The sequence below is a fragment of the Gallinula chloropus genome (assembly GCF_964237585.1).
Source record: "Gallinula chloropus genome assembly, chromosome: 14".
NCBI lineage: Eukaryota > Metazoa > Chordata > Aves > Gruiformes > Rallidae > Gallinula > Gallinula chloropus.
Window position 1 is genome coordinate 15,058,042 of NC_140099.1, and position 27,119 is coordinate 15,085,160.

Consider the following 27,119-nt stretch of genomic DNA (forward strand, 5'->3'; position numbering starts at 1 on the left):
TTATTTTATTCATGTGCTATCATGCTGACACTTTAATGGGCTTGTCCATGTCACCCCGAAAGCCAATACTACAGCTGACGATTAATCAAAGATTTTCTGACTCTCCATTCTTACCATGACTTTGAGATTGCAGTTTTTCTTGGGAAGCAGCAGGCTAGAATGTTCAGAGCTTTCTTTGAAGGCAAGCAGGAATAATAAGAAGCTAGGTAAAAAAGAAACTAGAGATCTTCGCTGCTTCTGTTTTTGCAGGTCCAACCTGAGAGATCTTTCAATAACCTTATTTTCATTTCATGGAAATGTAGACCATTTTTAAGTGCTCTCCAGTCAGGCATGTACATGCTCACTTATCTGTAATTGCTAGATACCTTTTTCCACATTTAGCCTGAGATATACTCCTTATGGCTGGTCTGGGACACTTCACAGTAATTTAATCAAAATGGAAATTGCTCATACCTCAGTCTAATACTCAATTACTTCCTTTCAAAAACAGTTACAAGTAATTTGCTCTCATCTGTGGGAATGTTTTAGAAATAGATGCCTGTTAAATTAACCAGTTTGGACAGCTTCTCATCCACACCATCCCTGGAAAGACTTAACTATACTAGCGCTGCCTCCAAGAGAAGCATCACATGGTGACTCCTCCAAGAGAAGCATTCTTCTCCAAAGAGAGAATCCATGAAGTGAACCATTGGCAAATTAGCAAAACAGCACTTGCCAAGTCTGCAGGACTGCTTGCAAAAGAGTTTCTTACAGTGATACATGAGAAAGCCTATACAGAAATCTAGTGTAGGATGTATCATAGGCAGGGCATGAAGAGAATTCCAGTCAATGGCATTATTGCAGTGAAAGCAAATCACCAAACAATTTCTCTTCCCAAGGTCAACACTGCTTTCTAGATCTTTTAGGTTTTATTAGTAATACAGTTAGGTCCTACTCTGCATCCTCCAGAAGTTGTAATATCTTCCCTCTGTTTTCAGTGAACGGAGGTACATGCCCAAAACAATCTGTCGTGTTTTGAAGGCTGTTTTACAACCAGTCCTTGTAAGGCACCTAGTTTAGGAGATATATTCCCCAAAGACAGCATCAAGAAGAAATTCAGAGCCTGTTTTTTTTGCATCAGTCTTCACCAGCAAGTGCTCTAGCCTCACCAACCAAGTCACAGAAGGCAAAGACAGGGACTGGGAGAATAAAGAACAATATACTGTAGGAGAAGATCAGGCTTGAGACCATCTAAGGAACCTGGAGATGCACAAGTCTGTGGAACTTGATGAAATGCACTTGCAGGTTCTGAGGGAACTAACTGGTGGATGAAGCTGCTAAGCTGCTATCCATCATGTCCGAGAAGTCTTGGCAGCCCAGAGAAGATCCCACTGACTGGAAAAGTGGAAATAGAAACCCCACTTTTAAAAAGAAGAGAAAGGAAGATCCAGGGAACTACAGACCACTCAGTCTCACCCCTGTGCCTGGCAAGATCATGGAGCAAATTCTCCTGGAAACTTTACTAAGGCACATGCAGGTGATGGGTGACAGCTAGCATGACTTCACTAAGGGCAAATCACGCCTGATATATTTGGTGGCCTTCTATGATGGGGTTGCAAGATTGGTGGATAAGGGAAGACCAACTGATGTAGTCTACCTGGACTTGTGCAAAGCACTTGACACTGTTCTGCATGACATCTTTGTGCCTAAATTGAGAAACACAGATTGGATGGATGGACTACTCAGTGGATAAGGAATTGCCTGAATGGTCACATTCAAAGAGTTGTAGTGTCCACTCAAAGAGTGAACAGCTTGATATCCACATCAAGCTAGTGAGACTAGTGAGAAGTGGTGTTCCTCAGGGATCAGTACTGGGACCAATTCCATTTAAAATCTTTAATGGCAACATGGATTGGGGATTTAGTGCACACTCAGCAAGTTTACTGATGACACCACGCTGTGTGGTGCAGTTAACACACTGGAGGGAAAGAATGTCATCCAGAGAGACCTTGACAGACCTGACAACTGGGACTGTGTGAATCTCATGAAGTTCAACAAGGCCAAGCATAAGGTCCTGCACATTTGTCAGGGAAATCCCAAGCACAGCTACAGCTGCCCCTAAAGACATTAAGCATCATCTCAAATCTGTTAATATTTCATGGTACCCAACATGTACAAAGGACTGCAGGTAATAACAATACAATTAAAAGAATGTTACACAACATAAGCAAAAATGACAGCAAACTTACTCTGAAAACTTTTTCCACCCTTGCAATACCCTTCCCAAAGATGGTTCCAAGTTGGTCTCCAATCCCGGCCAGCAAGAAGCCAAACAGTGGAATCCCAAAGATGGCATACAAGATGCAGAAAACCTTGCCTCCAACGGTGCTTGGGGCAATGTTCCCATACCCTGAGGAGAAAAACGATTGTCAGACTCTCAGAACTTATACATGGCTCTTCAGAAAAACTGCTATTTCTGCAAGCATACCTTTACTCCACATGTAATTCCTCTTTACAGGTTTTCCATGGTATGATAACTAGATGAGTTGTGCCCTGTGATTTAACTCTTCCTGTAGCCTCATTTGACTATATTTTCTATAGATTCGTGTCCTATCTAAAGTTGTTGTTTGAGTAATTAATCTAGCCTGACATATCATGGTACAAAAATCCCTCCACGCTGGCCTGGTGCCTGCATGCTGCTGCTCTTCTTGGCCGTGCCAATGACTTCATGACAGGAGTGTGACAAGACTCATTTGCAGTGGTTAGCTCATCATTTCCTCAGCCCATCATCATGCTGACTAGTTACACTGCAGCCTCCAAACTGCACCCACACTACATGAATCTGTCCTTGATCTCCTTCTACAGTTCCCCTTTCAATTTGACAATAAAGACCTTAACATTTGTATTTCAAAATTGTTTTAAAAGCTTTTATCAAGGATGTTTTTAAGTCTTCCCTCTGAAGATCCTATATTTAACAATCATTATTGATGCTGTAATAAAGGTGCATACATACCTCCCTTCCACCTCCTGTTGTGGCAACTCGGAGCTGTTGAAAAAGAGATTCTGACCAAGACTTAATTACCCAGCTGCATATCCTGACTGAAAACTCATTTTGGCCCAAGCATGTCTGGGCCTGTTTGGTTTTGATTCCAGCCTTGTAACACCACATAAAATGTTGGGAACATACTGGCAGAAAGGCAGCTCTCCACCTGTCCTATGCAGTAAATTACGTGTAGACCCCACAGTTTCTTCCCTGCCCTGCATCACTCATGTGAACTTAACCTTAGGAATCTATGCAGAGTCTTGTGACACCAGTAGCCATAGTATACCTGTTAAAATGTTTATGTTAAAGAGAAAAAACAAGAATTGTGGCAGTAATATTTGCACCTTTTTATTTAAGATCAGGTATCTTTATTGAGATGTTAGAGAGATTTGTTTTCTGATTAGACATAATTATTTGAATATTAAAAACAATCACAGAGCCACAAGTCACTGATGAAATAAAAGTGGAAACAAAGAACACCCAGAGAGATGGAGATCTAAGAGAGTGTCTGCTTCATCTGCAGCAATTCCTCACGGTCCTTGGGAGTCAATGCTGGGCTCCCAGTTCCTAATCCCGTTAGGTTTGTGACACTAGCACTGGATATATCTCTGTCATGGGAGGGTAAAAGGAGTATGCTAATACACAACACTGCCTTCCCTGCAACCCAACGTCCTTTTCAGAGCTGCATCCATGATCACAGGTTTCTTCTGAAAGTCCAAGAAAATTTAGGCTCCACAGGCCAGTGGATTGGGGTTGAGCAGGCAGTGTGATGGGTGTCTGTCTAAAAGGAGCCCTTACATGGCTCTGGTGGATAAAATAAAATCCTTTTCATGCCCAGACACAATACACAGACTTCATGCAGCCTATAAAAATCTCATTCATGAAGAACTTAAAGCAAATATGGGCAAAAATCCAACCTCTTTTCAATAACTTATTTAAATAGCAGATGTCAATGTATATGCCTACATAAACTATGCCTACATAGTGGCATTTATTTTAATGAGTAATGTAAAAGCTTGTCGCTTGGGTCTACTGAGTAAACAAATATTAAGGGAGGGTTTTCTTACATTTGATTCAGAAATGTTTTTTTTCTCAACACCCACTGGTTTTATGCTACCGTCAAAAATACACAGTAATGTACCTTAGTATATATAGGAACACAGGGAAGAGTATGCTCCACACAATCACTCTTTTAGCCTCACTCTGACAACAAAGAAAAGGCAGAGCCAAAGGCACACACTCCACTGACTGAGAGGATCACCACAGCAAGTCTTGTAACTGCCACAGGAATTATGTCTTTGCTGTTGTGTTACCTGAATAAGGAGCTTGCAGAATCCGGTCAGATTCTCACACTTTAATGAAGGGCTACATGATTGTCAGATTATTTGTCTATACAATCACCAGTGGCTCCATCATAGTTGTAATACAGAGAAGCACTTTATCCAATATTTAAATCAGAAGAATACTCCAAGGCAATGGAAATAAAAACAACCAATTTGCCAGTGATTTCCAAATTATCAAATCTCTTGACCTCTAACCATGACAGCACTGAAATCAGCTTAAAATTATAAAACCCTTGTATAATTATCAAAAGATTAACTTTATCATAAATGTCATCAGTTTATCATTTTTTTTCCTTCAGACTATCTTCTGAAATTCCAGCTGCTTTAACAACCTTCATGAGAGGAACTGGTGTGAAGAGGAGAGGATAAAACCCTCAGCATATCTAAGAGAGATTCATCGAGAGACTAAATACATTGGACACAATGTATAGGGGGAACAGATGATAAGGGCCTGAATAATGAACTTACTAAAATTAGCGATTTAAGAGAAGTATATGGAGCAGTTCAGTATGCCCTCCACCTAACACAGAGAAATGTGGCAATATTTCAAGGCCACGAATTCTAGAATGGAAAAAAACCCATGCTGGGTCTTTTTACACAATGTACAATTTGTGAAATACCTTCCAAATATTAATAAGAAAGCAAGTAAGGGTTTTTAAAAGGATGTGGCAACTTCCGTGAATGCATTTCCAGTCACAAGGAATAAGAATTACTTATATCAAACTTCAGAGCATAAGCCAAAATTAATTGATGTACTTAGGGAGTTATCTTTATGGGCAAATTAATCCATAATATTAAAACCAAATTCCCAACAACCATAGAATAGTAATTTCTTTGGGGACTGGTTCTTGATCTTTTTAGTGAAAATTAAGACCACTTCCAGTTACATCAGGAACAGGGTTATAAAGCATTAGCTAAATCAGTGCTACTTATTTTCTGTTCAGCATTGCTATTCTACCCTAATTGTGTCAACAGCTTCTGATAATTACCCAGAGGCTCGATGCCCTTGACACATACTGGAGGCACGCCTTCTGAGAACTGAGAGAAATACAGTTCAGCCACGTTATTTTTTGGTGATCTACCTTCCTCAAATTTAGTTCATTATCCAGCTCTCAGTGTGACTATGTATTTTAAAAGAAAACCATTAAACATACCTATTGTTGTGATGACAGTTCCAGCAAAGAAAAAGGCACTTCCAAGGTCCCAATGACTGCTGTTGTTAGAGGAATTTCCTATGGGACTGACTCCTGCATTATCAGCATCAATAGCATGCTGCAAAGAGAGAGACAACAAATCAGCCTTATGCATGCCTTACCATATCCTATGCAAGCTGGTATAGGCTCCAAAAGGGAAATTTCTAGGATCATGGGAACACCTTAAACTTTCTGATACCTGCTCAAAATATAGTATAGCTCTGTATGCAAGATCTGAATATATATGACCGAACTAAATAGCTATTAAGGTGGAAGAAAGGCACAATACACAGAGAAATGACCAAAAATACAAAGCAATTGAGAAGTAGAGGATCAACACCACGAAGGGATCCGTAAGTATTGTTCTTGTAGCAATAACTGCCAAAGGAAAAATTCCCCAGTGGGAACAGCTGATGTTGGAACCAGCAAGAAGGATGGTAAATACAAATAATAGTCATGAAGTCAACTGAAAATAGTCAGCCAAGGATTTTAATTCCCAGACAATTAATAATTAAGTTATTGATATTTTATGCTAACTAAAGAAAAAAAAAAGGATATATATATATGTATATACACACACCATTTAAAATTAACAAATAGGATAACTATGGAGACATCATGAAATAACTTTGTGATCAGCTAGGACTTCCCAGTTGTCCATAAATATAGCATGGTATAGAGACTTCCAGTTAGTGCTTAAACGAACTAAATCCAGGACAGAAGCTGAGGTAGCTATAGCGTTTCCAGGTCACTGTCCTATGTCTCACACAGCACTGGATCAAACAAGGCAGACATATCAGCCTGCTGAATGTTTGCTTGGGAATTTCTAAAAATGCACCCTATGTCATGGGGACATACACATTTACCTTCCATTGCTAGTTCACAGTCCAAAGGAAGACAACAGCTAAATACATCAGCTTGCAAAGCATAGAAATAAGTCTCTCATCAGCACCTGGCATATTCAGCTGAATTGCTCTAAGTTCACTTTTGAGATGCCCTTTTGTGCATTTTCTCTAGTTGCCTGTAGATCTCATGAAAACTATTGCCCATCACAGGGAAATTCAGACCTCACTCTGGAACAGCAGATAAAATGACTGCCTTTCAAAGAAAACCTCTCCTTCAGAAATGTGCCCAACTGAGATTAACTTCCATAAAAGCAATGCAAAGGAACCAAGTTTCTCTCTTTCCACCTCTTACCATTTCCAGCTCTTTGCCTTTCTCCCATTCTGTTCCAACCTCACTTCATGCTGTTGTTGTCGTGCTACTCTCACTGCTGCCAGATCTTCCCCTCCTCTGGTATTTGCTCCTCCTCCTAAATAATACTCCTTTAGCCTCAGTTATTTCAGTGAACTTACTGCCAGGCTCAACCAGACAGGTAAAGTGCTGCCTCTTACATCCTCTCTGACTTGGTTCAACACAGAATTCCCACCTGACTATGAAATGTCACTGTGATTTTTTTTATTTCACCTTTTTCTGTATGGTCCATGTGCAAAGCAAGGTTAACCATTCTAGTTTACCACTGCCTCGCTTCTCAGATGTTCATGTCTGATTTCTCTCCTGATCTTCTCTACAATGCCATATTCTCTTGTGCTTTTAGCACTGACTTTTAAATACACCCATTTAACACCTGTTCTATCCCTAGATTTCATGATACACTTTTCTCCCCATGCACCTCTTTCTGATGGCTCCCATATCACATTTTTTCTTTTCTTCTCCTTCCATTTTGCACTTTTCCTCACACATTTTTTGCCTGTATTTCAAACTCACTTCATCATCGCAAAAGTTCCTCTACCACAGTTTTTCCTTGGGCTAGTTTCAGCTAACCTGCTCTCCAGTTTTTAATTATTCAATACATTGCCCCACAGAAAGGGAAAGGAGTGGGACAAGAGGTGAATGGGGAAAAAATAGATATCTAAAGACATCAGTATGGGACAGCCTTTTTAACAGTAGAGCTGCTACACACCAGGCTAAGCCGATTGTGAAGTTACAGCATGAGCAAGCTCCAGATCGGTCTGGTTGTATTTCATGTGGGTAGAAATCCAGGGTTCCTCAGCACCTGTCCATATATCAAGAAACAGGGATATAGAGAAAGGAAGTGTTTAGGACCAAACCCTTTGAAAGGGCTTCTGTTCCAGCTGCTGGCATATTGCAGGTGGTGTGAAAGCACAGATCATTTGTTTGTTTACCCAGAAGAGCATAAATCAGCGTAACAGACAGGTTGCCTGTTTAAATAGGCCATGACACACTGTCAGCTACCCTGGCATGTTGCTTCTGCCAAGGAATGCTGCTTGCCTTCCCCTTGAGTGTGTGACTGTCAGCAAGCTAATTACAGCACTTTAATCACATTTGAGTTTACACAGTTTAGCAAGTCTATTAGGGCTAAGCACTAACCCCTGAAGTGAAGGAGCATCCCGTGGCCTCAGGTAGCTTTGAGCTTCTCAGGCTCCCTTCTCATCCAGAACAAATACATCTTTTTCTTTAAAGCCTGACTGACATCATTCACTTAAAATACACAACTATCCCAATGCTGTCTGTTAATACATATTATTTTGCATACAACATTGGAGGATAGAAAGGGAGCAGTAAGGAGAGAGCAGCCCTGCAGTCAGCAGCATTTAAGTAGCAATTTAAGATTGTGCAATGAGTAAAGGATACCGTACTAGCCATCACAAGTACACTTACACAAAAGTATCCTGCTAGATGAAGACTGACACAAAATTCAAACAAGGGCAGTATCACTGTCTCAGTTCACTGCCAAGGCAAATCCAAATACCCAATATTGCTATTTTTTTAAACACATCTTTCCAATCACTTTTTTCGGTTCGGTCCCCTGTTATTGTATAGATGTGTATTTTATTCTCAGCCCCTTTGTAACCAAAGAGTCCCTCAGTGACCAAAATGATATAGTCTGATGAATCTGCATGGGACTGAAGGAAAACCCCACAGCAGAAGCCCTGCACATGTGGTGATACTGGGATGACTGAATCCTGACTCCAAAAACAGCGCTCCATCTCAATCTGGAATAGGCCTTACCAATTCCACCTGCTGATATTAGGGCAGCAATATTTGAAGGCTATGTGGCACGGGCCCACCCTGGGTTGAGGTAACATACAGGACTCAAAAGTCCAAAGAAATGTATAGTGAACACTAACACATGCCTGATCCTCCTCAGTGCATGGAGATGCCAGCCTTCATTAATGTATTAGGCAATTTTAACACTAATTAAGACAATTCTATTAAGAAAATTCTAGAGGCAACGAGATAGCTGGGAGCTAGTGCAGCTGATGAGGAGATAGGAACCAAACAGGCCATTTCTGGTTTCTCTGGGAAAAAAGGCTTTTATCTGGTTCACTTGTTCATGTTTCTTTAATAACTCCAGTAAGATTCCAAACATGAAGACAAGTATTTTCCAAGGACAAGCATAATACACTTCTTGAGTGCTGAGCTACTCACAGGCTGTACCCTATGTGTAACCAAGGATAGGAATTTGATATAAAAAGCGCATCCTTATCATCTTTTTTCCAGTTCCATTAATTCCTCTCCACAGATCATGCTAATCCAATAATGATTATCTCCCTCACAATTCTTTTCCAAGCAGATTCCTATCAAGCATACAAAAAGTTGTTTCAGTTGCCTTTCATGCTCTGATGTTTCTCTAGTACCGTTACTAGGATACTTCTCATTAGCAAGCAGCTTTTAAGGACTAATTCCTTGATAACTTTTCTCTATACCATCTATCTCTATACTTATTCCCCTTACACAGTGACTAAGGGATCCTCTTTTATATATATTCCCATTTATTCACATAAGTTTTGAAAGACCAACCCTCAAATATTTCTGTCTATCCCATAAAGATCTTGACGTGACATCAGCCAGACAGTGGCCTAGGTACACTTCCAGTGATTTGATTGTCATGCAATGTGTCTGAGGGCAGACCTACAGCATTCAACACGGGACTTGCCCAGAGATCTACGTCCGAAGAGCTTAGCTCCCTGCAAACTTCTTAGCTAAGTTCTGGAAGCAACATAGCCACAGGACAGCCAGAGACTTCTGAGGCATCCTAGGCTCAGTCTCCCACACACCTGGAGTATCTCTGGATTGAAGTTACGAACTAGGCTGCATGCAACAAACTTAGACAGGACCAAAGAGATCAGAATTCCTTTTCCATATCCTTTGGCGGGGGTGGAGGGGTGGGTGGGGGGAGGAGAAATCAGGGGCAGAAGGGAAGTTGGGACATATAGAAGACAACCTTCAGAGGAACAGGCAGCAGGTTCAATAATTATATGTTTATCATTTCTTTTCTTTACAGTTCATATAGTCTTTTCCTGTTTTCAGCAGCAAGAATGTCTTCCCCATAGTTAACTCAAAACTTTTTTTTCTCCTCCATCTAGAGCTTTCTTCTAGCACATGAAAACCATCCAGGTTCTCTTCATTTTGCAAGGAAACATCCTGAAAAGACAAGCTGACTTATGACTACTGAACTTGTCAAGCAACTGAAAACTAGAGCATCTTTACAGGATGTTCCCTTTCTTCAGGGCAAAAGTAGTTCAGAACACTAATAAAAGTGCCTACACAAAATATGAACTTTTACTAAGATAATTAGTCAGTAAATCCTGACTAGCTTATTTCCAGCTCTGCTTCCTTTTCAGCTTACAGTCTAACTCTAATGAGTAGCTGTAGTAATTAATGGCCATTAATAATATGACTTTGTTCCCAGGTGGGTAGGGTTTTTTTTTCCAAACTACAATCTCTTGCACTCCTAAATTAAACCCTAAAGGAAAACTAAGAGGAAAGCAGCCCGCCAATAACCTAAGTAACTTCTTACAGTAGAAAGCCACTCTATCTTACATCATCACACAGTGCTCATTATGGAAGCAGGGCTCATTACAAAAGTTTTTACTCATATACAGTGCACAGGTGACATAGAAGATTAATCCTCTTATCAAGGTGATAGGAATTACTTTTGATAGTCTTCCTGCCTGCCTCTCCTGATAATAGATAATGTCTGATCTTTCTGAGAGGCATACACTACCCATTAATAGACTCCATGTGTGTTATAAAGACATGACTTCTTTTTGACTCCAGCTACTAATAAGATTATGCTACAACATATAAGAACAACAAAAAAAAGGTTTGTAATACATTAGCAGGTTTAACTACCAGTGTTATTTTTGTTTTCAACAGTATGTCCAGTCACTTGAGTCCTGCTGCTTTCTGCTATTTCTTCAAATAGGTACAATACTGCTAAATGTACTTGAAGCACCTGTAGTCTTGTTGTCATTTAGCATATTCTAGATTCCATTTCTCTCTAAATTTGAAAACTCAAAAGTGTCAATATAGAGCACACAATTTTATCATTTTCTTATTCTGGTATCCACCCTTGTGCCACACTGTAGACCACATAAGGCATTAAATAATGAACTTGCTTCACTGCACCAAATGTCTTCAGAAGCAGAAGTGGGCTTTAAAAATGTACAGTTCAGAACTTTCAGATGACTAAATGAAAATAGTGAAATGCCTGCTATTTTCAAGAAAAAAATATGTTTGTCATTATGTTAGTATTAGACAGACCTGAACCAAACCACAAGAGATAAATATAAATTTTAAATGCTTTGAATATTCCCAATGATTTGCATTGCTTTCATCACTATATTACTTTTGAAGTCTACGTATGAACTTCACAGCCTGGAGTCAGCAATTCACATTTGTGCTACCAGTGCTAATATTTGCAATGGTTTATTGGAGTTCAAGCTGGAAAGGATGTCTTATCCACACTAAATTTTAACACCTTCCTCATATAGTGCTGCTTCTTCATTGTTTTTCCCAGAGAAGGATCTTTTGAAAGATTGAAATTTAGGCAGAGGGGTAATTTTTTCCACCACACTTCTCTGTTGTAAAGACCATGACACTCCTTTCCTCTGCTCCTTAAAATATTGTTCCAGAGCCACCATCACAGATACAATATTCTCCATATTCCATATTCTCCAAAGCACACAGAGGGATCAACATAGCCACTCTGGAGAGTATAATCTGTGTTCACCTAGAGCTATCAGGTAGTCAAATAACTAGTTATAAATGGCTCCCTTAGCAGTAGCCAGGTGCTGACTGTACAGAGCACAGCAGCCAGGACCTATGGATGCTGCCACATCAGTCTGAAATCACAGCTGTAAAGGCAGATGCAGCATTTGGTGCAATGCAGAAATGCAATGTGCCAGCCAGGGAGATGTCACTTTTGAGATCATCAACATGAAGGCATGAAAGAGCAAAGTTAACCCCCTGACACTGTCTTCAAGCAGTTTTCTGTATCAGCATACCCAACTACATTCCTGGAGCTAGTTTCACCCCCAAACATACAGAAGAATCCAAAGGAACTTGTTCTTTATTGACAAATCAGTTTCAATATTTCACATCACTTGGCCTTAAGACATTCACATGCAAAGCTGCTAAACACATTTAATTTACCTTTGAAAAATGATTTCCAATTACCCCATGTAATGCCTGAGGACATACTAAAATCTCAGGAGATGGTAAGATTTGTTCAGAATATCTCCCTTCTAATGACACAGTATGCCTGCTTTTTTAAATGTTAGTGTCATCACTTTGGAGGAGAAAGAAGGAAAACTACTGTGCAAAATCAAGAATTAAAACTGGCACACAGCTTAGGCTAGAGAATAGGGGCTACTTAGAAATCTGTACTGCAGGTAGTATGTAGGAGTCCACCAACCTGTTCAGGTGCTTTGTTTGTTGCACTTACTATGTGCTCTGCTTTCTGCTAGAAAAAAAAGTATTTTGCATATCTTTTAATTGTGACATTCCCACCGTGGGAATACAAGCTTCTTGCTTTTAGTATTTTTTAAAAAACTTCTACTCAGCCAGCACACATTATACCTAAGGAGTTGAGGGAAATAATATGGATCTCTGCAACACTGCCATGAGAAACGCGCCTAAACCAGTATCCCTGAACAGAATTCACCCTGCCAACCAAACATGTTCACCTGTCTTCTGCAGAGACATGTAGGATGTGATCCAAGCCAGCTCTGATCCAAAAGCTGTATAGTCACATCAGCACAATACCACTTCCTGCTGAAGCAGGTTTGGCTTCTTAGCTACAGTACCAGGCTACCCAAAGGTACAAAGCTTCTGACCCAGAACTGGCCTGGCTTCTGTGAACAAACAGGGAGAGCTCAAATCTAACTGCAAAGAAAGAGAAAGAACTTGTTTTGCTTTGGAGAGGCAGAAGAATATTGCTGTCTGCAGATGTAGGCAAGGAAGAGGAGTCAGTTAAGTGATGGGACGATGTCTGTAGAGGACCATCTACAAGGAAACTGAACAAATGTAGGCTGAAACATAGGGGAATGTTTTTTCCATCATTGCATTGAGAAAAGGTGGAAGAGTTTCTTAAAGAAATAGTAAGCTTATACATTTGATTCATCTGTAGAAAAAGTTTTATAACACATTTGGGTGAATGGACTCAAGAATCCAGAGAATAGTTCTGTGTTCTTTCAAACAGCCTGAAATCGCAACAGAGCTCTCGTGTTGACACCACAGAGGGAAACACATGGTGTTCTTGGAAGGCTCAGACACAAATTCAGGTCTGAAATATAAAGCTGGAGTTTAACGTTGGAATAAATTTCTTAGGTATCTCACATTTCTTGGCTGATCTCTATTTTCAGGCTGATAGGTTTCTACATGAGATCCTAGAAGATAATCTACTGAAATCTTGTAAGATCTGTAAAATTTCCCTTGCCTAGAGTTCTAATATATGAAAGATAACTTTATCCATGTTAGACCATTCTTGCATGGTACTCCATTTTCAACTTCTCCCTATATACTTCTTATCTACTTCCTTCAAAACTGATTTGAAAGATGTACATACTAGACCGTGACAGAAATTCTGTACTTCTTAAATGCCAATCGGTTTTCTGGTCTTAATTGTATACTTCAACATCATTCCATTCATATCAATAATCAACCTGTAAATAACAGAACCTGTAAGTTCAGAATTCCTGGCTGAATATTTATTACAAAATTTGTACTTATCATTTTGTTTGCTCTCCTTGTTGCTGTGTTTAATTTTGGAGGAAGAATTAAGAACTCAGTATCATTCAAACATTTACAAATATAATGGGCAAATGTCTTGTGCACCTGCCATCTCTCACAAAAATTCCTTCCGGATATTAAGTTCTTATTTTCTTTGCAAACATTTTCATTTTTCTGTATTTTTCTTGTATTTAAAATGTCTTGGAGGCACAGATTCTGTTTCCTGGACTTTAAAATAACCGGAAAAGAGGCTGCTCTTCACACTGCCCATTGCGAGGGCTCTGAACAATTTTACTCCTCACCAACTCAGCTGATGAACAAACCACCAAGCTGTTTATCAGAACTTCCAAGAAGTACTGTCTCCTTCACGTGGCCTACCTGGATCAGCGTCTCCAGCTCTAGCTGGGTTACACAAACATGCTCCCGAAGGAAGTCAGCCTTCTCGAGCGCGATCGTGTTCTTCTGCCTGCTTTCGAAGGGCTGCTCCAGGGCACGGAAGACGAGTCCTCCCGTCACCAGGTAAACTACCACAACGACAAAAATGGCCACCACTGTTTTCCACTTCATGACTGTGTGCAGACCTTGAGAAGGGGCTTCCATGGTAGCAACAACAGTGGCTCGGGAGGAACCAGGGAGTCTTGGAGCTGGAAAATGCCCGTTAGGTTTGGGCTCAGGTTCACAAGCTGGCACTGGTGAGGGAACAGCCACTGAAACACAAAGTAAAAAAGTCTTATTCAAAATCAAGTCCCTAAGGGTATGACCTTGACTTTCCTAAATACAGGTTGCAAGACTCTCATTTAAACCACAAAAATTTCAGAAGGATGCAGAAACCTATTTATCCAATAATAACATGAAAATATTGACTAGATAAGATATAAATTCTACAAGGTGGTGTTTGGTGAGGGACCTTGGCAGTGATTTATGTCCTTAAACCATAATACTAAGAGTATTAATAGTGCTAGGAAACTGAACTGTTAATGATCAATGATCACTACCTGGCCTGCCTGGTATTGACAGAAATATAAAATGCTCCTGCCAACATAAACAGACCCATATTATTTACAAGGATTCACAAAACCATCACTTCTGAGAATGTTCTTAAAGCCTGGGAGATTTACAGATTTTAGCATTAACTGTTCTTCAGACAAAGAATACTAGGTATCTAATCTCAAAGCCATTCACATGCCAAGCACAGTGACGTACCTCCCATCTTGGGACTGAGACACTATAGCTCACGTGACTTACACAATACATGAAAGCTATTAAGCCCAGACTTCCAGCCAGATTTATGAGCCTGGCCACTGTGTCAAGCTGCCATGGCATCTGAATCAAAGCTGGCTCACCTCCAGATCATTCAGGTGTCTCAGCATCACACTTCTCCACTCACTGCTGCTAGTGTTAGCAATGGAGGGATGAGGTTCAATTCCTCAGCTTCCACCAGTATACTGGCACCACATGCAGGGTTTAAAGATACTAGGTTCATTTAAAACCAAATCCCTGCTGTAATCTTACCATGGTGCAGCTGTCACTGGCCTTTAATTTCTTTGCAATAAGATTTATTTCATATCAGACCTAAACCAAATTACACTTAAAATACAGTCACTTTTAGCTGTGTTATTTAAACTTATTCCCAAGGTGTCTTTGCTGTTTTGCTCAGAAATTAAAGCTGAAGGATTTGTAACATCCCATCAGTGTGGCACCATAAAATTATTCTATACAATTTGAACATACAATGTGATTACACCTTGAGTTTGATACAACTCTTTCCCAACAGAAACCATTTTATGATACCGAGTAATTTAAGAACTCAGCTGTTTACTACAGTCATGTTCTCCCAGAGCTACATCTCTGAAGCACTGCCACCAGCTTACTTGCTAACCAATAAACTACAGAAATCTATGGTTACGTTACACTTAGTATTTATTTTCATCTGTGTCTTGGGGGCTCTAGATACTAAATAGATTAGAAAGGACCCAGGATCAGAGGTAGAGCCTCTGTGGTCCATTCTCCTTGTGTGTATCTCAGTTTTGCAACACCCTGTGGCACAGCTGCTCAGTTTGACTATCAAAAGGTCATTACGGTTCCCAACACTTATCAGCCAGGATAGAGTGACATCCTCTTACATCTACACATTATACCTAAGTTCTAAGAACTTGAAGTGATAATAGAGAGAAGAGTGGCAGTATTAGGAAGAACTCAAGATTTTTGTAAAAGAGACCAATTATTTCATTCTCTAAATCTTCTGAAAGGATTATTGTAATAAATACAGTGAGTTTCAGCATGAAATATCAGAAAACTTGTGTGAAGTAGTTACAACCTCCTTTCCTCTGTAGGCAAATATCTGACATCTGAGTCACATCTCCTTACTGAACTAAATAAATCTGAGTATTCCCAGAAGTGGCTCAGCTGATGTAAATCAGTGTAACGTAACTTCCATGGATTCCATGGAATTCAATCAATTTGTATTAGTTAAAGCCGATAACTACTGTGTATATTGTGAATCAACACAAAATCTGCAACCCTTAGGGCTGGTTTTCCACACTTGAGATTACTCAGCAAAAATCCAAGGTTCAGGTGGTACAAAGAGAGCAAAATTCATAAGACAGAAACAGGACGCTCTGATCTTTTTGAATTACTATGCTCTTTACCATGACTGGCATAGTGCAGGGTAGGCTGGATGACCCTTTCAGTGGAGACATGTCTGACTTTTATATCCCACAAGTTATGTCAGGAGGAAGGATGTCAAGAAGGGGTAAAGTTAAAAGAGGCTTTGTGAGTTTTCTTTTCCTCACTGCTAGTATAAATGTTGTTTCTTATTAAAATCATATTTCTGGCAACGTGTTAATAACAGCTTTACAGTAAAATCATGGCCTGTTTGATTCTGTCTTCAAAGGAAAATGTGTTGTACAAGATGGGAAGTTCAGGGTAGAGAATCTAAAATGTTCTTATAAATATTATGTCATTTTAACAGCTCAATAGATTACTCTACTCAGCTTGCTTTGCTCTAAAAGAAAAGAGAAAACTCTTCCTAAGAACAACTGTGTTAAAGTCTTTCAATTTCTGCCATTAATAATACCTACCCTAAGCATATGTAGGAATGAATGTTGATCCTTAAGTATTTTACATCATATAAATTAATACATGGGAAGACTCTACTAAAGTAGCTAGTTGAGCAACTGATGCATAACAGATAGTCTTCTTACAGAGCTAATGCAGAAGAACAATTGCACATAATACTCTGGAGACATTTCAGGGTGGATTTTGAGCAGCAGTTACATATTTAAAAAAAAACAAAGTTTACATACTCTGTCTAGCAGCTATCTCACATTTTAAGACAATAGATTGGGGTTAGTGTCTTGAGCATGTGAGAAGTCAGGAGTCCCAATTTCTAACCGGAACCCTCTCTCCGTAACCCTGTGCTCTCAGAAAAGTGTTACCATCACCTTTAAACCACACTTTCACCAACTAGAAAAAAGATGAAACAGTGCTTGCTTTTCTAACATGTGTCCCATGAGAATCCATGTCTGCACAATTTGTGAACTAACATATGAAAATAAAAGCTATATAAACTTCCAGAAGTTTAACAAGTATTTTTACTAAAATGAAAAGGTGGACTATGTGCAGCGGTATACAAAGAGTTTAAGAAAATGAAGGAGTAACTAAATTCTTGGGATTTGTAGAGATAGTTCAGACTACAGTTTAGGACAAATGTAAAGCAAAAAAGAAGAGGCTATGTTTACAATAAATGCAGAACAAACTCTGCTTTATTTATCCATGTTTTTTCAAAACAAGCTGCTGTCAGAACAGGCTTTTCCCGGAACAGAGTCTCATACACGTATGTTTGTTAAATCATTCAAAGACTTAATCTGCCTCACTGAAAAAAATTATGAATCTCCATCCACATGCATGCACTACATTAGTAGACAAGTAACCTCAAAGGAACGGGTAACCTTAAATGCACACACCAGTATTTTGACACAGCCCTTACCCCAGTAAGAGGATGACAGTGGGAGAACAAAGGTGAGCTCCTGTTTGTTTGTATAAGATTCAAAATAAAGCAACTGAACAGGATCTGTCCAGTTGTTCACCTCCAAGAGTAGTGCACTACCTGCACTCGATGTACTGACAAACAGTACAGCCAGCCCTCCCACTGATATGTGAGGAGCTTCAGCACGAGATTTCTGCAATATTTATGAAAACTAACACTCTCACTCACCAGCCATCAGGAAGAGTAGGGCAAAGCTTAACGTTCTGGAGCAGTTGGCAGTTGGACTAGATGACCGTTACAGCTTCCTTCCAACTGAAACATTCTTTCCTAAAGCAACGCACTGCAATATAAAACACTGAAGCTACTGAAACAACGCGCCACAAGACACTGCTTCAGGTTAAAAATTGTCCTTTATTGCTGCAGGTATGTGCTGCTTTAGGGGATTGATATTTCTAAGAACATGTTAGAGTCATTTTTGCCAGAAATATTTAGGCATGGTAGGCCCTGCTTTAGCAGGGTGAACTAGATAACCTGTTATGATCTGTGAAAACAGTCCTAATTTAAACTGAAAATCTCCAGAGGTTCAAAGTACAGCCGCCTCAGAAGGACAGCTTCAAATTAGAGGCAGAACGCTGAGCGGATGTTGAACTGCCTTTTAACTATGAAAACGTTAAGCATGGCTTTGCCACACTGACCTATATCCTGGCAGCTATCTTACCCAATATGCCAAGAGCACAGGAGTTACTGAAGAAACCTGGGTTTAGAGGAGAGTTTCTCAGCTGGTTTAAACCAAATACTTTTTTTTTTTTTTAAATTAACACTCCCTCCTCTGTGATATTGCTGTCACAATTTTTACCTGTGAAAAAAATGTAAGTCGTGTTTAATGGAGTGTCTTATTTAGTATTTTATTTTCTTCCATGTTCCCGTGTTACATGAGCACACAGGAATACATGTATCGTAGAATCATAGACTGGTCTGGGTTGGAAGGGACCCCAAGGATCACAGAGCTCCAACCCGCCTGCCACAGGCAGGGCCACCAACCTCCAGGCCTGGATCTACGCAAGGTTGCCCAGGGCCCAAGCCTACCTGGCCTTGAACACCTTCAGGGACGGGGCATCCAACCCCTCTCTGGGCAGCCTGTTCCAGCCCCTCACCACTCTCTCTGTAAAAAACTTCCCCCTAATATCTAATCTAAACCTTCCTTCCTTTAGCTTCAATCCATTCCTCCTTATCTTGCTATTGTCTACCCTTTTAAAAGTTGATTCCCGTCCTGTTTCTCTGCTCCCTTCAGGGACTGGAAGGCTGCAATGAGGTCCCCCTGCAGCCTTCTCTTCTCCAGGCTGAACAAGCCCAGCTCCCTCAGCCTCTCTTCATAGGGGAGCTGCTCCAGCCCTCTGATCATCTTTGTGGCTCCTCTGAACCCTCTCCAACATTCCACATCTTTCTTGTACTGGGGCCCCAGCTGTGGACGCAGGACTCCAGATGGGGCCTCACGAGGGCAGAGTAGAGAGGGACAATCCCCTCCCTGTCCCTGCTGCCACCCCTCTTCTGATGGAGCCCAGTATACCATTGGCCTTCTGAGCTGCAAGAGCCACTGCTGGCTCATGTACATTTTAGTAAGACAACAATAGAGTTTTCCTGACACATCTGATGCAAGTGTGGCTTTCACAGGATTCAGCACACAATTAGATTGAGGTCATATACACTTATGCATCCATAAAGCCAGTGTTGGCTTTAAGTTTAACATGAATTGATCAAAAAAATCCCATTTTAGTGGGTTAATCCAAGGAAGACAACAAAGTACATTCCGATCAAGTAAAAAGGTTTTTTTACGTGCCTCTGAAAGTAAGTACTGGCATGCTTCCCTAAAATCTACATACCATGATGGGGGGTATTTTGAAAGAAATGAAATTACACTCTCTTCAAACTTTTACATAGTCAAGCACTCAAAATTTCCTACCTTTGACTTAAAACTAGAAGTTTAGTCTGAATTATAATGCAATCTGATCATGCAGTCCTGTTTCACTGGGAAAATTCATGAGCAAATCATCCTCCCTACAGCTTTCATAAGATCCTACACTGGGTTATCATCACTTGTACATCCTTCCTGCAGTGCTGCTTAATAGGCCAGCATTACCTCCTGAAGTAATTTAGAAATATGATATTTTGTCAAGTGTATGAAGTTACAGAGCAGGGACCTGGAGTACCACAGCTTGGAAATGTCTGTGACGTGCTAGCCAAGTCAACTACAGCTTCGCTGAACCGGTCACTAAAGTAGCTGGATTGACCTTGTCTAAAACGGATTGTAAAGGACCAGGGGATGAAAAGACTCCACTAGCCACAACTGGCTTAGTGTCCTGGCAGGCACCTCATTTATTTCATTTTCTGGACAGAGTATTCTAGTTGTTTGAATTCCTCCACCCTTCCTCTAAAATGGCCACGCACTGAAGTTAACATCAAACAGCTTCCTATTGAACAGCATGGATGGCAGGAAAACGAGCAGCCCACCAGTGGATAACATATGATCTTGCACTCCAAAGCTCTGGCTCATCTCCAAACAGAAGTTCCTGGGGAATACAAGTACCTAGCATTTGCTTCCATCACACACCCTTCCCACAGACTCCCCAAAGTGATTTCAGCTACTGGATGCTTCGGTTAAGGTCTGTGCCTGGAAGTCAGAGCAAGTATTAGGTGCATGTTGGAAGAAGAGCTGAGACAATCAGTGCTTTAAGCTAGCACCTATATGAGCTTCTCATGAATCTGTCAAAAACAGAAAGAGCTTACAGGTTTGTGGATGAAGGAAATTTGTATGTTCAACAGGAAGCGGGTGATTGGTATATGCATGACAGAGGTAATTAAACATGGAAGTTTCTGTCCATGTGTAACCAAAAAATCATTAAGCCATTAAAATTCTGCATTATGAGGGCACGGCTAATCATTTCCACCACCTGCTTTGCTTGCTATTCCACTGCCCTCCCCACCCCCATTCTTCATCTCTGTCTGTTGTGGTTTTTTACAGGTTTTGTAAAGGAGAGAGCATCCATTCACCCAACACAATGACTGTTGGATTTTTACACACTGGGCACTCAAAAAACTGACGCTGGTTTAGAAAGTCTGGCTTTTAGAGCAAAAATCCCAGTAGACAATGATTGTGTCTGCCTTTGTGTTTGTGCAGCATCTTTGCATGATGTGGGCTAATTAACAGGTGACATTTCAGCTGTGATCAAGAAATGGGAGACAAAATCCTGCCTGCAGGCTACGATTACACATGGGGCAGAACACTAGTATCCCTGTGGCTGTTGTTCTGGGCTGAGGCATAATAATAAGCACTGCTGTCTGGGGACCATGGGATCCATACAGCCATGGATCAAGGAGACTGCTCTCAGCACTGACGTCTTTTACACCAGTTCGGCCTTGGTCCCTCTGCATATCCCCAAGGTGTTCAACCACACGACTCGGGCAGTGAAACTCAGTGTGAGCCGGCCACACAAGTGGAATTTCACCCTACTGTTTGCACAGCGTTTTGCTGCGAGCTGCCATTGGAGTGGGAGGCATTACTATTACATTTATTGCTCATGAAAGCCAAGCTTGACATATCGTTCGTTTGGAAAATGCGCCGAGTGCCTTCGAGCACACAGCTTTTCACTGCAGCGGGACCCCACTGGTTAAATCTAACGTTGTTTTCCCTGAAGTGGATTCTCTAATGCAGTATTAGCGCTGCTGACTTCAGCAACATCTCAGCAGCCTGCTGCAAATGCTGTCAGCAGCGGCAAGGCACTCGCCGAAGTATGGCAAGAGACAGGTAAAGGCAGAAAGGGCACCATGCGTTAAACCCAAAAGATGGAGTGTGCTGTCAGGAAGAACGTAGCACTGACTGCTTCCAATTGCTCCTCTCCCAAAGTGGGGTGGGGAAAAGGGGGGAGTATGTAAGGTTACAAAACTGTGTGAAGAACAAAGTCACTGCTTGCTGCCTGCTACGGGATAATGCTAGTGAAACAGAATAAAAGTTCGTATGTGGATTTCTCTCTGTCGGTGAGAGAATGTCAGTAATGTGTACCAGAGGGAATTACATCTACCCCTTGCTTTGCCATCCCTGGCAGCAGCTTTGGGAAAACGTCACATAAAAAGGATTCTGCAAGTTTTGTATCATTTCTCCTATATTCCCAGCTAGGTTTTGAAATTACGATTCTCAGCTTAAAAAAAAAATCTACATTATTCTGCTTCATCAGTTATAGTTGAATATATACTAATTAATAGCTCTTGGAATACTCCAACTGCTTAATTGATTTGGAATGCAGTTGTTACAAGAAAACAAAAAAACACCACCCCTGTTTTACAATCTGGCTTTCCTTCTTCATTAGAAAGCTACATTTTAGGCAAAAATAAAGAATCTTAAACAGCCTAAACTGGAACATGGTAGAAATTAAGAAATCAGCGTGGTCTGAGGTAAGGTCTCTTCTTCTGTAGACAGAGCTTCCCAACTATGAGTGCCTTCACACAGCGGTGATGATGGTGCACTGGAGATCAGAAGAACTAAGTGGAATGTCAACCTCTTTTCTGTTCCTGGGAGCTTCATTAGTGGCAGACAAGAAATTTAGTTATGCAGTAAGTCGTCAGAGTGAATCCTGCCTTCTACTGAAGGACACTCTCACTCCTATCTGATAGCATTTTTTTTCCCAAGGACAAACATTGTGGGAATCTTCTCCAATTTCTGCTGTCCACACTACCAGAGTATTGCTGCTTACTTTCAGTTCTGTAGCAAGTAGCTGACTGAAACCAAGTACCCAGATAACTGGTCTCCAGCGACAATTGTTTAGGTGGCAAGGTGTTGAAAGCAGGGTGGCTATGGTGGTGGTCTACAGTGGGAGAAGGTGAGGGCCTGCCCCATGCTGGGATACAGCCAGTTCCTGCTGACTCCAACAGACACTGCTGAACCCATCAATGAAGCTGGCAACACCTCTGTGAAAGCATAATTAGGAAAGTTGTTGTGCAAGCAGCAAGGAACGAGGGGAAAAAAGTATGCAAAACAATCCTGAAGACACCAAGGTCACTGAAGGAGAAACAGGTACTTCAGGACTTGTGGGAGATACTCTTCTGTAGCCAGTGCAAGTTTTGGAAGAGACAACCGTGAAGTATGTATTTTCCTACAGACCATGGAGAGGACCACACCAGACCAAATATCCACACTAGAGCATGTGGAAGACCCCCAAGTAGGTTGATATTTCTGGAAGCACTGCTGCTCATGGAGAGACCATGCTGTAGCAGGTTTATCGTAAAGGACTGCAGCCCACAGGAAGGACCCATGCTGGAGCAAGAGAAAAGTGTTGGAGGAAGGTGCAGCTTAGAGGAACTGTTTTGAACTCACCACAACTTCCCCATGGGGAAGGAGGAAGATGAGTCAGGAACAAAGGAGTGAAGAGTTGGGCTTAGGAAAAAATAAAAGAGGGAGAGGTATTTTAATCTTTGTCTTCTTTTCTTACCATCCAAATATATTTTATTTGACATTAAATTAAGTTAATTTTCCCCAAGTCAGGTCTGTTTTGCCCATGATGGTAATTAAATGATCTCCTTGTCTTTACCTTGATCCATAAGCTTATGATTTCATTTTCTACCCCTCTCTTGTTGAGGAGGAGGAATGAGAGCGGCTGGGTGCAAATCTGGCAGCCAGCCAAGGTCAACCCACCAACAGCAGATTGCACACAGAGGATAGAGATGAGGATACAACTCAGACTGTGTTGCTCAGCACTGTTTTTCCTTTCAGTCTCCCCAGTCACAGAGTTCATATGGATTTTGGAAAAAAAAAAAAGTCATCAATCCATTATAATCATGCCCCAAGAATATCAATGTATAGATCAGGGCATAAACTACAGTGATGAACACAAGTCACTACAGAGATCCAGCAGTCTTCCAATAACAATGCCTTTTTGTCACTCTCTACTGGAGTTGGGTCAATATGGAACAAAACCTTTCATTTTTCCTGTTGAGTAGATTTGAATTTTTTCCCTTTTTATCATCTGTCATTCTTATCTTTCCTTCTCACATATAAGCACTTTACTAATTTTCTATATATGCTTAAGAAAATAGATGTTAAGAGCATACATTTTCACATAATGTCAAATTCATTAAATATTTCATGCTGGCAGGAAGTGCATGCACTCTTAACCAATACAGGAAAAGTAGCAACACAATGTGATAGCTCTGACTGACAATTTTTTAAAAATATAAGAAAAACACAATCTGCTTGCAGATTGTAAATGGCTAGAAATTGGGTGCTGGTTGGGTTACTTATTAATCCACTTTGATTAGTTTAGCAAGTGTGTAAAAGACTTAAAAGTCTATGCAATTACCATTCCCTGGAGCTATGCCATGTCCCTTTTCTTTGTTTTCAATGGATTTTGTGAGGCTATTGAAAGACTCTTTGGTATCCTGTCATTCCACTACAACAATTCTGAACCTAGACCCCCCATAAAGAGATAGAAAAGAAGTATGTATAAGGGAATTGAATTTTCATAGAATTAAGAATGGCCTGGATTGGAAAGGACCTCAAAGATCATCCAGTTCCAACCCTCTGCCATGGGGACACCCTCCACTAGACCAGGCCTCATCCAACCTGGCCTTGAACTCTGCCAAGGAGGGGGCAGCCACAGCTTCTCTGGGTGACCTTTTCCAGTGCCTCACTGCCTCTCTAAACAGTCCTGCTTCAGATTTTTTGTAGGCTGCAGTTATGTCTCCCCAGAACCTTCTCTTCCCTAGGCTGAACAAGCCCAAATCTCTCAGCCTGCCTTCATAGGAGAGGAGCTCCTGTCCTCTGATCATTCTTGCGGCCTTTCTCTGGACTCACACCAAGAGATCCATGTCTTTGCTGTACTTGGGGAGCCCAGAGCTGGATGCAGTACTCCAGGCAGGGTGTCACCAGAGCAGAGTAGAATTTAATGAATTTTAGTCAAGCAAGTAAATGGGAAAGAGGGAATGGACTGAATATCATTTTTCTATTTCATGTATTTCTGAAAGGTGCTGGCATTTCTAATTGCAAATTCTTTAAAGCACAGAAGAATGGTAGTTCAAGCATCCATCTCACAAGGAGCTTTCAAAGCAGGAAAAGGCAAACCTTACAATGGCTGCTTAAGAAAATAAAGTCTGCAGGATCAAAATGTCAGTGCCCTTAACAGGAAAAAAAAAAAAAAACAAACCAGAAAATCTCACTATGGCAACAAATCCAATCCTACATCAGTTTTTGATAGTTAAATATTATAACTACTTGTTACATGGAGAACAAACTCTTCAGAACAGGTTCCCGAACATCAGTGGTGTTTAGAACAGGAGTGTCACTGCCTTGAATATATTACAAATAGTAATAATTACCATATATAATTGCTTTCAAATCATTCTGGAAAAATCTGATTCTGGGCAACAATAATTTTCCTGAATCTTTTATATGAGGAGTTCAAAAATATTTCTAGGCTTCTTCTTGCAGACTGATCAAACTTATCATTAAGATTTTTACAGAAATCAGGTTCAGGCCAAGGAAAGCTGGGTAGCTTTCTTAGCACAGTGTTGAGATTCAGTTTATAGGCCTAGCCACTTAGCAGGACATATCTGGTTCAAAACAGTGATATACCAGATGATAGGTTCAAGTTCACAGTTTCCTTAGGCTGGCCTAGCTCAGTAGCGTTCAGCTCTCACTGAATACAACTGCACAGGTATAACCCAGACAAAAAACAAGATCACACAATAAACAATAAGGCTGGAGTAGAAGTCCCAGATTGTATGTTTTAAGATCTCTCCAAAATGAGCCACTCCTATTTTGGACATTTGCACTTTATTTCTTTAACTTTATGCCCATTTTTGGCTCCTGTGCCACCTTTCATATTACTGTATACAGTTAGCAACCACTGCAGATAAAGATATGTTTTTCTTTCTTCAGGCTAATAGGAAAGAGAAGCAAATTCTAAATGGCACAGAAAAGGCTGATCTATTCAACATCTTACTCTGCTTCACTTATCACCAAAATAACGAATGGTGACTAAATACTGACAGGCTTCACTGTCACTGAGTGCTACGAGGATAGGAGCATAGAAGGAGACAGTAAGTTAGCAAACTAGAGAAGACAAACACTGAATCTGTATTTTAAAAATATCGGAAATCCCAGTCTTCCTTCAAACAGTTTTGGCTGATTTCTTATCTTGGCTTCAGCTGCAGTAAATCAAACTCCACCACATATTCAAATGTCATTCATTTGTCCACAATGCAAAATGGCTATCAACGCCATCATCTTTTCAACATCCCACTTCAATTTTCATACTTTCCAAAGTGTTATCTTAATATAAATTAAAATGCTGTTTGAACTATGTGTAAAAATGTAAACTGTAGTCTCACAAATTAAAGTAAGAGACTGACAGAGATGAATTCTTCCCTAGGTCCCTTAAGAATAGGGCAAGAAATAACTGATTAATCTGTACCAAGGAAGTAGGGGATTATATATTAGGACAAAGTCTAGCTACAAGGATAGCTAAGCATGGGAACAGTCACTGAGATATTGAAATCGCCTTCATTGGAAGTATCTAAGAACAGGGCATAAAATCATCTGCCAGAAATCATTTAGGTCAGTGTTTTCGATCCGCGCCTGCATACCCCTATGGACCCAAGAAGAAAAGCTATCAGTGAAGGGTAACAAAGAAAAACAGCCTGATGTCATAGGCTTGTATTCATCATCCAGGATCTGTAAACAAACTGGTGAAATGTTAAGGGTATTAAAAAAAAAAATTCTAGATCATTCATCTTGACATTCTAGTGCTGACCCACAGCAGGAAAATGCTCTTGAAATCCTTTCCTTCCCCTTCCGCGTAAGGTAGTCAAACACATCTCAACATTCCTCTTTGTATCATTTGTGCCAAGTCTGTAGTAATCTTTCATGATTATCTAAATATCTCAAAGTGTTTTATAAATAATAGATAAACTCCTGTGACACTGAGGAAAAACAATACTGTATGAGTTCACAGTTTGTCTCATGTAAACACTGCCACAGAGATGTTAGAAAATTAATTAAATTCAAGAATAATTTCAAAACTTGATTAAAACAAGGTCTCTGTCATACATGCACCAAGCAGTTCTTCTAGGGGATGTGCTCTTTTCTGCTATACATGACAAAATGCTGGTCTGTCTGCTACAAGATTAATAGACAGCCATAACTCAGACTCATTTCTTTTGTTGGTTATAAAAGCAAAATACAATCCCCCTGTGTAAGTTGCTCTTGCTGATTATTTACAAGAACTTCCAGATTCTGACCCAGCCTCTCTGCTGTCAGAACCGCAGGCAGAGCCTGCCCACAAGCCTAAAATGGACTGCCCAGGAGTTACTCTCTCACAAACGCAGCCTCAGAGCTCCTGCCTGCCGAGGCTATTCAAATGGCAGGGAAACAACGTGAAGCCCAAGGCTGGCTTGCTCAGGTATCAGCCAGAACCTACCCACTGGCATTAAAAAAAATCTCTGCAAAAGTCACGGTCGTGGGATGCTGGGATACTTTCCCCTCCCTC

At 40.6% G+C, this 27,119-nt stretch overlaps 1 protein-coding gene across 1 annotated transcript in view; it reads right to left on the reverse strand.

Moving 5' to 3' along the window:
* KCNK10 (potassium two pore domain channel subfamily K member 10) overlaps positions 1-27,119 on the reverse strand; it is a gene marked incomplete at both ends in the record, with an annotated part of 63,900 nt that overhangs the window by 24,152 nt on the left and 12,629 nt on the right. Inside the window, 3 exons of the mRNA XM_084270418.1 lie at positions 2,229-2,389; positions 5,520-5,637; positions 13,977-14,305. Of these exons, the coding sequence (XP_084126544.1) occupies positions 2,229-2,389; positions 5,520-5,637; positions 13,977-14,305 (608 nt within the window). The remainder of the gene's footprint in view (positions 1-2,228; positions 2,390-5,519; positions 5,638-13,976; positions 14,306-27,119) is intronic.